This window comes from Austrofundulus limnaeus, unplaced genomic scaffold (assembly GCF_001266775.1).
Source record: "Austrofundulus limnaeus strain Quisiro unplaced genomic scaffold, Austrofundulus_limnaeus-1.0 Scaffold16, whole genome shotgun sequence".
NCBI lineage: Eukaryota > Metazoa > Chordata > Actinopteri > Cyprinodontiformes > Rivulidae > Austrofundulus > Austrofundulus limnaeus.
Window position 1 is genome coordinate 3,673,491 of NW_013952418.1, and position 11,160 is coordinate 3,684,650.

Consider the following 11,160-nt stretch of genomic DNA (forward strand, 5'->3'; position numbering starts at 1 on the left):
GATGAAGATGAAACGTGGCTGGACATTTCAGCAAGACAATGAGCCCAAACACAAAGCCAAGGAAACTCTCAGTTGGTTTCAGAGAAAGAAACTAAAGCTTCCTGTGAAACAGCTACAAGCTGGACTTGAATAAAAAGATTGAAACCTGAGCAGTTAAAAACATGGAAAAATGCWCAAATAGATTTATCCAYAAAGACGTCTAATCTTGGTCTRATCACTCTCTCCRGACATAGATTTATTAGCTCCAACATCTACAGGCTTCTTCAGAAAAGGACACCGACTCCGTCCTTCTGCAGCTCTCAGCTAAAAAGTGAGACAAACTCAGGATTTGTTCCAGTAATCCTGCTACGAAGCAGGGTTGGTTCACGGAGTAAGTTAACTCAGGATAACAGCTATCTGGCTTTCTGAAACCCAAACCCCAGGATATACACAGTTACCCATCTATGTATATCCTGGGTTTTGGGGTAGCTTACCCCAGAACTTACTCAGGTTTTCCACTTATCCTGCTTTCTGAAACGGGGCTCAGGTGGAATCTCCATCCTGGTTCCAAAATGCCCCCCCCCCCTTCTCCATTGCTACTCCCCACCTCTCCCAAAGATATGTTCAACCTTTATCTCTTTATCAAAATAATAAAATAAGGTGAATCATTACAAATGCTTATGGAAAGGGGGAAAAAAGGAGTTATGCAGAGTTTTATTTAAACTGACTTGTTTTAGTGGGTTTTTTTATAAACAAACAGTAAATATATAATTTCAGAACCTCTATGCGCTCTTTGGTACTCTCGTTTTACTTTTTGGTCAAAAACAAACCAGATTAAAAAAAAAGTTATCCATAATATTTGGTGTTTATAGGCAGAAACCTTCAGGAGATGATCTAAATCCAAGTCACAAAAGAAGAGACAATAATTTCTCAAGTGTCAGAATATATAAAAACGTCCAACTAGAACACAACCCTGTTCACTCCACTGTAGCTAGATACAAAGATGTAATAAAAAGGAGTCATTGTTGAATGTCTTTTTAAAAAGGGTTAATATTCAGTATCGAGGTTGAGCTTTGTCTCATGTTAAAATGTTATTCCCTCATCAAAAGCAGAGTGTCGCTTTAACTCATTCGTGCGTGTTTAAGAAATCCTTGAATCTCCTGTGGTAGCCACGTGGAGCTGCCCTATTTGCTAGTACAAAGCTCCGCCTATTAACCCAAAGCCCCTCCTTTGAGCTCAATCAACAGCTGAGATCTCGCCGCACAGAGCGGCCCACTCAAAAGAATTGTTTGATAGCATGCTGAAGTGGGAGTGTTAGAAACGGTAGGAGGTTCTTAGAGAGACAAAAGGTCAATTTCAAGGTGTTTAGATAGACTTTGATACTATTTTTATTACACACAGCATTTTCATAACAAATGAAGGCAACATAGTTACTTCATTGTGGTAGAATTGATGTGTCTAGAAAATAAATATATATTATATATCCGTTCAAAATACAGTGGTTGTTATAGAGTTTGTTTCAGCTATATAATCAAAACAACTTGTGTGCATTATATATATCATTTTAAAGCAAAGTGAGTACGCTCATCCTTTAAATCCTTCTTTTTTTGGGATCTCTGCTCTTCATTGCTTGGATCAGTACAGTWACACACAGTTAGCCTGCTAAGCATWAGTTTGCCTCTTTTCCATCTGATCAGATCTGTGAGCCTGTTGTGCAGCCAATTAGTTTTACCAAGAAAAGCTGCAAGTTACTGCTAACACGTCCCTGCTTCAGCGCCGGCTCCACAGATGCTGCTTTGCCTTTTTGGATCATCTGCTTACCTTGTCAAATGATATGATTTGTTTTAGATGAAGTACCTTTGAATATCTTTGAATCTACTTTGCTCACTGATACTGAATACCAAGAAAAATGTGAAAGTCACCTCTTGAACCAAGGAGGTGCTGCTTCATTGAAACTGGTTTGTTTCCAATTAGCATCAGAAGGAAAACCTGCAAGTTGTTAAAGTGCTGCATTTTGGGGTTAATCAATCATGCATTTATAAAGAAAAAGGAAATATAAAATCCATACAAGCATTTCTTTGTGTGAACGTCATTGGCTTTTTCATGTAACCGAACCTCCTCATGTTACAGTTTCTTTATTTGTTTTGTTCATCWACTTGTATATGCTGGAAGTCAGGTAAAGGGGTTATAATGTGGTAAGGTTTGATCAGTTTGTTTTTAATTGTTTACTTCCTATAAAATGTGCCTAATGTGGAGATTCTTCCCTGCATTTCCTTGCTCGRCGTTGACAGTGGTGTCAGGGCGGTTAACGTGGAGCCACCTAGTCATAAAGACAAATATTGTCATGAGATCACTTTCAGTTTATTACAGCTTTTGTCCAGCAGACAGACACTAAGTGTCAGCTGCACTTTTCCTGCAACATAATGAGAGGTTTATTTGCACATTTTTATTACACTCAGCTGTCAACACGGTTTCTAAAATCTCTTTGATTTTACACCGAGCACTGATTTTTTTTTTCAAACATAGTTATCAGCAGATAAACTGGATTATCCCTGAACTGTGACTTTCATCCAAAGTTGCAAGGCAGTCAAGTCTTTAAATAGACAAACACAATAATAAACATTTTCCCACATTTGGACACAGGTGTTATGATCAGACATAAACCCAGAACATATGAAGTAATTTGCTGTTCTTTGTTAACAATAATTACTATTTATGTTTGAAAAAAAAAGATCTGAAGTTATTTATAGCTTCTTACTTGAACGATCATCAGAATCAACAAACTCCACAACTACAGAGTGTCCATTATTGGAGATGTTAATGGAGGTACAGCTGTCATAGTCCAGGAAAATGGGACCCAGGTCTCGGTCAAGCGTGGTCTCATCAGGGACGATGTCTATAGGGGACTGGCGGTTTCCCAAAGCAACCGGGTAGTTTATATGCCATGCTGAAGGCCCTTAAAATTAAAGAAAAGTGAGGTTAAAAAATTACAAAAGCACTCTTTCTGCTTTAATTTTCAAAAAAAGTGTATTTTTTAAAGCACTAAGAATTTATTTCTAAGATAACCAATTAAAAAGGATCAATTTACACCTAAAAATGTCATGCAAAAAAGGAATTAACACAATGGTGCAACATTTTCTTAAATCAACAGAGTCCCAATCAACACTCTCAAGTATGTCAGGGCAATGACAGAGCAGTCATCCTTTAAATAGCGACGCTAATCTGGCATTAACACCGTTTTTACACAGAAGTAAACATGCAGTGGTGATTCACTCCACGTGGAAAGGGCCTGCAAGGTGCCTGGGTGATAACAAACTTACCGTCCTCTTTGCCATATCCCCACTGGTCTCCTGTCATGATGTTTGCAGGCCGAGTCGGACCAAACACTCCGAGCTGCAGCGAGCACGTCGAGGACAGACACACAGATCAGCAGGTGCAGGTATCAATGAGGTTTATTAGGGCCAAGAAGGGAGGGGCAATTATCTCCCAGGTGACACGCCCCTTCATGCATGCAGTCACTCGCGCACACAAACACTTGGACCCACATTAACTCCTAACAATAAACTGACTCATAACAAGTGCGCTTGTTTTATTGCGATATTTCCCACATTTATGAGCTTGTTGCAAATCTTTTCCCAAAAAAAAAATGAAGCAAGCTTCAATTTCCAAAATTTCTGGGAAATAACAACAACATTTATTATTTTACTTTCCGTAATTAAATACACAATTAACTTCGTGTTGCGTTACGTTGTGGTTATAATTTGTGTCGAAAGTGCGCATTGGAGCTTTCACTCCGCTACATCCGTGTCGAATCTGGCTTTGCGGAAGTAAAAAYAAAAAGAAAAACACACCGTACACAACTCATTGAAAAGCTAGCATGGCAGCCACTAAAGACTCTAAAGAACAGAAATACGACAGACAGCTCAGGTTAGTTTAATCAACATCATAGTCAACGAAAACATTTTATTATTTTAGTTAAATATGAGGAACATGTATCGTGAAATAAGCCTCTCGAGACATTTGCCGAGCTAAAATGTTACTTAGCGTTAGCTTTCTTTGCACGTTAGCATGTTTGTTTGYGGTTACTGGACAGGCTACATTAAGTTTTTGTTTGTATTTGGCCGCCCATCAAAGCTGTCTGTTTTTATCATATCAATTGTCATTTTTTCGTATCCAGTATTATCCTAATTTCTGATAATATAACAAGATTTTCTCGGTCGATGTTGCCAACCCGGTAATGATGCTAATTTATTTTTTACTAGATGTTCTTGTTTGTGTTTTGTGCCTTCAGACTGTGGGGCGATCATGGTCAAGAGGCTCTTGAAAATGCACACGTGTGCCTGATCAATGCCACAGCAACTGGGACAGAGATCCTGAAGAACCTGGTCCTTCCAGGTAACCAGATGTTGTAGTGATTGTGCTGCTGATGCTGATGAGACATCTGTCTGACGGGGTACATTTTTGACAGGGATTGGCGCTTTCACCATAGTTGATGGCCACACAGTCTCTGGGGAAGATGCAGGAAACAAGTATGACTCTTTTTATAACATTTGATGTATTTATAATGAGTTTTCATARGTTGGTTTGTGACTGAATTCTTTATTTTGCAGTTTTTTTCTTAGCATTGACAGTATTGGAAAGGTAAGTTATTCTCTGTGCATTTATCTTATAAGTTTGATCAAATATTGTGTGTTCAAAATCTCAAATTAAAATGACTGTTTAGCAGAGTGGAGAAGGGGGAAAAGCTATTGGACCACTTATGTTAGTTTTGTTGTTGCAGAACAGAGCACAGGCTGCCACAGAACTACTACAGGAACTGAACAGCGACGTATCAGGAAACTTTGTAGAGGAGGTTTGTGTTGCTTAAACTTTGAAAATGTCGGTACAGATTAACTGAGAATTTAAAAAGCAGTTGTTAACCAACATTTACAGTTGGGAAATAAAATGACACTCTTCTGTTTTCTGTTATTCTAACAGAGTCCAGACAAGCTTCTGGACAATGACCCCGAGTTCTTCCACAGGTTTACAATAGTTATCGGTGTGCAGTTGCCAGAAAGGTACAGTCTKTCTGAGAGCGTTCGCAGAAATAAAGACTAATTGACATCTGTGATTGTGTTTTTTCTGTCGCCTTATCCTGTCTTACTTTTAACAGCACGTGTCTGAGACTCGGCTCAGTTTTATGGAGCGCCTCGGTACCTTTTCTAGTCTGCAAAACATACGGTCTCATAGGCTACATGAGACTGGTGGTGCAGGAGCACACAGGTTAGTCACACCACAAGTTGTCTTTTTCTATTTCACTTTATCACCCAGCAACATTTAATCATAGATAAGATCATCTGGACATGTTACACATGCATTGTACTCATTTTGTGTGTTTGTTTATTTTATCTCATCGTGTTTTTTTTGCTCCTTTTGTCTCCAGTGATTGAATCTCACCCAGACAATGCATTGGAGGATTTGAGGTTAGATCAACCTTTTGATGACTTTAAAAACCACATAAAGTCATATGATCTTGCCAACATGGAAAAGAAGGTGTGTAGTGCTTAATTATGAGACGTCAAAGCATTTTATCTACATTCTTTTCTGATAATTTTCCTTTCTAATCTCAATTTATTCTGTAGGATCACAGTCACACACCGTGGGTTATCATTGTTGCTAAATATCTGGAGAGATGGCTCAGTGAGGTAAGAAGCAAAGTTTTGTTGATTTTTCCTATAAGTACTCCATCTAAAGTATTTATTTGTCTTAAATTGTTTGTTGAGGGGGCTGCTGTAACTCGGTGGTCAGTGCCACATTTTTGTAATTTTGTAAGGGCATCCAAAATAATTTTGCTCACAGAAAAACAACTGCATTGTGTATTGTTTGGGATTGTGTCTTTGATCATCTCGCACTTCTGTTCTGTTTTTGTTGCAGCACAACAACCAGCCACCAAAAAATTACAAGGAGAAAGAGGCCTTCAGACAAATGATTCGAGAAGGTACGATTGATTCTCTGGAATGTAGCTTTTTTTTAATTCACTGAGTTGACAAACCTTTTTTTTATTAATTTCATCTTTTTTTTAACATTTTAGGAATCATAAAGAATGAGAACGGTGTCCCAGAGGATGAGGAAAACTTTGACGAAGCCATTAAGAACGTCAATACAGCTTTAAACCCAACCAAGGTGTCGGATCTAAAGCGCTGTTTGGTTTTTAATCCATGTTTTGTGTTTTTACTTTTAGTTTTTTTATATATCAACCTGCCTTTTCTCATAATATTCCTTGTTTCTGCAGATTCCCAGCACAATTGAAGACCTTTTCAACAGTGAACAGTGTAACAACATCACAGCACAAGTTTGTTTCTCATTTTTACTGTTTTTTAATTAAACAAAAATATCCACACATATTAATCAGCAAAGACAAAACAGTTGATATTAATATTTGTGTTTGTTTAGTCGTCGTCCTTCTGGGTGATGCTGCGAGCTGTGAAGGAGTTCACTCACAGTGAGGGGAACGGAAGCCTCCCCGTGCGTGGAACCATCCCCGACATGATCGCAGACTCTCAGAAGTTCATCAGGCTTCAGAATGTGTGAGTGTGGAACGCTGCTGCTGCTGAATCTGTGGCTTCATTCGTTAACTGATAAACGAGACACACCTGTAAACCAGAGAGTGGCTCTCTTGTTTTTGTGTTGTCACTGCAGTTACAGGGAAAAGGCCATGCAGGATGCAGCAGCTGTTTCTAAGCACATGGAATGTTTACTACAGTCTGTTGGAAAGGTATCAAGTCAATCTGAGCTCTTACTAAGCAGGATTTTTATTTCTAACCTGACAAGTTTACAGTCATTTACAGTAGATGTGAATTAAAACCATATATATATATTAGTGCTGTACCAAACGATTATTTTCTAATCGATTAATCTAACGATTATTTTTTTCGATTAATCGATTATTCTAACAACAAATCTATAAGTTATTCTGACATGAGTGCACAGGAAATTTAAAATGTTTTCATCAAATCAACAAGAACAGTTCTTTAATATTGTAATATTTTCTGTAATAGTTTTTTCATGGACACAAAATATGCACTCTAGAGTCAATTCTTTAACAAAAAAAGCTTAAAAGATTTAACATCAACATAAAATCTCAACCAAAGCATATAAAATTCAAGTAAAAGAAACATAGTACAAGATGTTAACAATCTAACAAATGAACTAAATCATGTAAAATTCAAGTCACTCTGGAAAAACTATAATAAACATTTATTTATTATTTTTTATTTAACATATTTCTCAATATATAAAAATMAACAAATATCAAGACAACATCCAACTCTTTGTATTGTAACACCAGTTGTGTAACTTATTTCTTTATGGTGAAAACTGTTGAAAACAACAAAACTGTTTTGTGTTATTACACAAGTTAAAATCCAGCTCCACGTGTTTCAATTGATGTCATTTCTCCACTAGAAAAATGTGTGATGGAGGTCCATGGAAGTCAAATAATTTTAAATCAAATAAACAAAAGAGGATGCAGTTAAAATTAATACAAGGTATTTAAGCTACGTTTTGAACACTTGTTGGCTGCTTGTGCTCTTTAGGTCAGACGTGTGTCGGGAAGCTCCTCTGTTGTTTGAGACGATGGGGGAACGTGGCTCGACCTAACACCGCTCTCTGTTTAATGGTGGATGAAATAAAGAAAGTGGTGGTACTTTATTTACTTTGAACAAGCGAACGTCATGTTCACAAGATAATTAATCCACCAGATAATTCAGAGGCAGTCTGGTAAATTTTACTCCAGGAGCTGCGAGGCTTGTTTTCAAGCTTCAGACTGAACTGAAGCAGCAGCTGCTGACATCATTACGCTCTTGTGCGATGCTGCGTTCAGGACAAGCATGGAAAACTCACCACTCTTATGCCAATACGGTTGCAATGATGCTTTTAGGTAACGAAATGGAATTGCATGAACATTCACGTGGTGGTTCTGTAATACAGAGAATCAATAATAAAAAATCTGCGTCAACAAATTTACATAATCGACGTCATCGATTATTTCAACTAATCGGTGCAGCCCTAATATATATAATTTTTTTTATTATTATTAACAGCTTAGAAAGTTGATATCAGAAACTGTTGAACAAAAACTGCACCTAGCCCCACCACAGTATGCATTTATAGAATAGATATTTTGGATTTTTTTTTTCTTTAAAATACTTCTAATAATGAGTATTTAATGTTTCATAATAGGGCTGCCACCATTAGTCAACAAGTCACAATTATGTCGACCATTAAAATCATCAACAACTAATTTAGTAGTCGATGCATCGTTTTTTTTTTCTTTTTCTCTAAATTTGTTTTTCTCTCTCCAAACAGCTGCAGCACCTTCCACTGCCACGTCTGCCTTTCTGTCCTTGACACACATGTGCAGTAGTGGTTATTAGGGCTGCCACAAACAATTATTTTTATAGTTAACTAATCACCGATTATTTTTTTCGATTAGTGGGTATGTCTAGGACAGAAAGGCAGACGTGGCAGTGGAAAGTGCTGCAGCAGTTTAAAGCGAAAAACAAATTTAGAGAAAAAAAAGATGCATCGACTAAATAAACCTTTGACGATTTTAATGGTCGGCATAATTTTGACTAGTCGACTAATCGTGGCAGCCCTGATTTATAACGTTTGTTTCCTTTTTCTTTAGCCACCAGAAAGCGTCTCTGAGAAGGACCTCAAGCTGTTCTGTAAGCGTTTTTATCAATAACTGTTTTAATTTTATTTTATTTTTATGGAACAAAAAAACCTTTAGTTTTAACTGTTGGTGTGCAGGTAAGAATTCATCCTTCCTGCGAGTCGTACGTTGTAGATCTTTGGAAGAAGAATATAATGTGGAGTCAATAAACAAAGATGAAATTAGTAAGTTGYATTTTATTTATTTTTATTTATTTTTTTAGCTTTTTGTCTTTGTTATGTTTCTTTTACTGTTTGCTCATCTATTCAGCATGAAACCTGTTGCTCTGCGTTCTCAGCTTCCTGTATGGACAGTCCGGACAGTGAGATGGTCTTCTACCTCATGCTTCGTGCTGTTGATCGGTTTTACCAGCAGCACTCCCGCTACCCAGGTACGTTATGTGTTACTAAAGGCCCTGTCTAACTTATGAAACATTTTATGTCTAAATTGCTAATAAAAGTTATATATTTGATCAGTTTTAGAATTACATTATGTACACTCTGAAAAGAAGCTTCCTGTTGATTTTTTTCAATTCCAGCTTCAATGTAGACGTCTTTAAAATGTTTATAATTTGGCATACGTTGTTTAGTGTGACAGGGCCTTTAAGCTATAGAAAGATGGAAAAATCAGGAGCTTTGGAAGAAATCTGCCATTTTTATAACRATAATTTGCAGGTCTGTCGGTGTTTTCTTAATCGTCACGTGTACAGTGAAGTTTTTATCATACTGTAATCTAATCTGTCACATCTCGTTTTTTAATCTTTGTTTTTTTTCACAACAGGAGTGTATAACTACCAGGTAGAGGAAGACATCAGTAAACTGAAGCTGTGTGTGATCAGCCTGCTGCAGGAGTATGGCCTCAATGTCAACATCAAAGACGACTACATCCATGAGTTGTAAGTCCTGTTCACTGCTTGTTTGGCTGTTTTTTTTTTTTTTTTTGAAAAGATGTTTAGAAAATCCTTTCAAATTGTTTTTATTTGATATGATTTCCCCTGCAGCTGTCGATACGGTGCAGCAGAGCCGCACACAGTTTCTGCATTCCTGGGAGGTAAAGTCAGTCTTTAAGTCTTTGCACACTGCGTCCATATTTACACACTGCTTCGAAATTCATATCCATCATTGTGTGTGTGTTTGTGTAGGATCAGCTGCTCAAGAGGCTATTAAAATCATCAGCCACCAGTTTGTGCCCTTCAACAACACCTTCATCTACAACGCCATGTCCCAGACCTCTGCCACGTTTCAGCTGTGAGTCCAGTCGCTGGTTCTGAACCGACCAACAGGAACGTCTGACGAAACGAAGGAGCTGAGATTTGAGTGGCCAAGGTGCTTCTTGTGGAGGGAGGGGGAAAAAGAAAATCGAGCGCTTGTCTGAGATTTTCTTAAAACTCTTTATCCTTCTGCAGAAAATATTAAACAAACCTGGAAGTAAAATAAAAAACTTTCATCTTTGATGATATGTAACATCTTAGCAGCACTTTGTATGGTTTCGTTTTTCTCCTGCTGTATGTTTTTGTTTCGTCGACCTTTATAAAACCTGTTCTGTTTCACTGTCGTACATTGCTGTAAAGGATTCCTTCAGTTTGTCTGATTGTGGTCATCTGTTTTCAGCGTGAAGGCTAATTTACTGTTTTAACTGCAAACAGGTGGAGAAACACTATTAAGTGACTAAAACTTGTATAATTTCTGAGGGAGATTCATTTAAAAGGTTTGTAGGATTATTTATTCCTGGTAAATGTTGTTTAGTGAGCAGGAAGGGAGGCCTGTAATCTGTTAGTCTACATGGTATTCTTTTTGTTCAACACTAGAGGGCGCTCACATCCAAGTTTGTTTACAGTCTTGAGCAGAGACGAAATACTGCGTTCATGCTGCTTTTTGGGTGTAATGAAGCAAAGGAAAACTGTTAGCAGCAGTCTGACAGGTTGTGTAATAAAGAGAATCGTGGTCTTTATAACAAACCTGTAATAAACAGCCATGTTTGAGAGCTAAGTTCTGCAGTTATTATGCCAGGTCAATTCAAGTAAATTGCTACAGGGGTCACAGTTACTGCAGGGCGACAGCTGAGGGGCCGAACATCCAGCAATTAAATACGTTTTATTAATAAGCCAAGTATTACCAAAATGTGTTTACCTTTGAAATAATTTATTTTGCTGCATTTAATCATGAATACAACATACAGAAACCTTTGTTCTAAAAGCAGTGATAATAAAACTCAAAAAGAAAACATGCCTCCTATTCAGCACAAATATTTTGACATCTCTGGCTTGCCAAATTTTTTAACCAATTTATTTTTACTTTCATAGTTGTAGCTTCAACGGCTTGTAGCTTTAACTATCTTGGATGTTCATAGAAATTGTTTTTACCAGCTTCTAGCCAAGATTTTGACATAGATACCATATATACAGTGGTTTGCAAAAGTATTCATACCCCTTGAACTTTTCCATATTTTGTCACATTACAACCACAAACATAAATATATTTCACTGG

General features: G+C 37.4%; 2 protein-coding genes across 2 annotated transcripts in view; one reads left to right on the forward strand and one right to left on the reverse strand.

The window, feature by feature from the left end:
• Positions 1 to 3,411, reverse strand: part of ca7 (carbonic anhydrase VII) — a 13,191-nt gene extending 9,780 nt beyond the window's left edge. The window contains exons 1-2 of the mRNA XM_014003062.1: positions 3,300 to 3,411; positions 2,738 to 2,935 (exon numbers count right to left, since the gene is read on the reverse strand). Of these exons, the coding sequence (XP_013858516.1) occupies positions 2,738 to 2,935; positions 3,300 to 3,336 (235 nt within the window). The 5' untranslated portion in view covers positions 3,337 to 3,411. The remainder of the gene's footprint in view (positions 1 to 2,737; positions 2,936 to 3,299) is intronic.
• Positions 3,412 to 3,805: 394 nt separating this feature from the next.
• Positions 3,806 to 10,657, forward strand: nae1 (nedd8 activating enzyme E1 subunit 1). Its single transcript, XM_014003061.1, has 20 exons — positions 3,806 to 3,906; positions 4,271 to 4,374; positions 4,448 to 4,508; positions 4,590 to 4,620; positions 4,760 to 4,831; positions 4,957 to 5,036; positions 5,132 to 5,241; positions 5,402 to 5,511; positions 5,601 to 5,663; positions 5,893 to 5,956; positions 6,050 to 6,141; positions 6,251 to 6,310; positions 6,412 to 6,545; positions 6,658 to 6,733; positions 8,648 to 8,687; positions 8,773 to 8,859; positions 8,973 to 9,065; positions 9,455 to 9,569; positions 9,675 to 9,724; positions 9,816 to 10,657. The coding sequence occupies exons 1-20, from the start codon at positions 3,857 to 3,859 to the stop codon at positions 9,923 to 9,925; spliced, it is 1,602 nt and encodes a 533-aa protein (XP_013858515.1). The 5' UTR covers positions 3,806 to 3,856; the 3' UTR covers positions 9,926 to 10,657.
• Positions 10,658 to 11,160: the final 503 nt, after the last annotated feature.

Bases quoted from the DNA above. Each gene is read 5' to 3' on its own strand.
- nae1 (XM_014003061.1), top strand. From the start codon at position 3,857: ATGGCAGCCACTAAAGACTCTAAAGAACAGAAATACGACAGACAGCTC. The intron at 5,664-5,892 runs GTAAGAAGCAAA...TTTTTGTTGCAG, and splicing joins TGGAGAGATGGCTCAGTGAG to CACAACAACCAGCCACCAAA. The intron at 8,688-8,772 runs GTAAGCGTTTTT...GTTGGTGTGCAG, and splicing joins GAAGGACCTCAAGCTGTTCT to GTAAGAATTCATCCTTCCTG.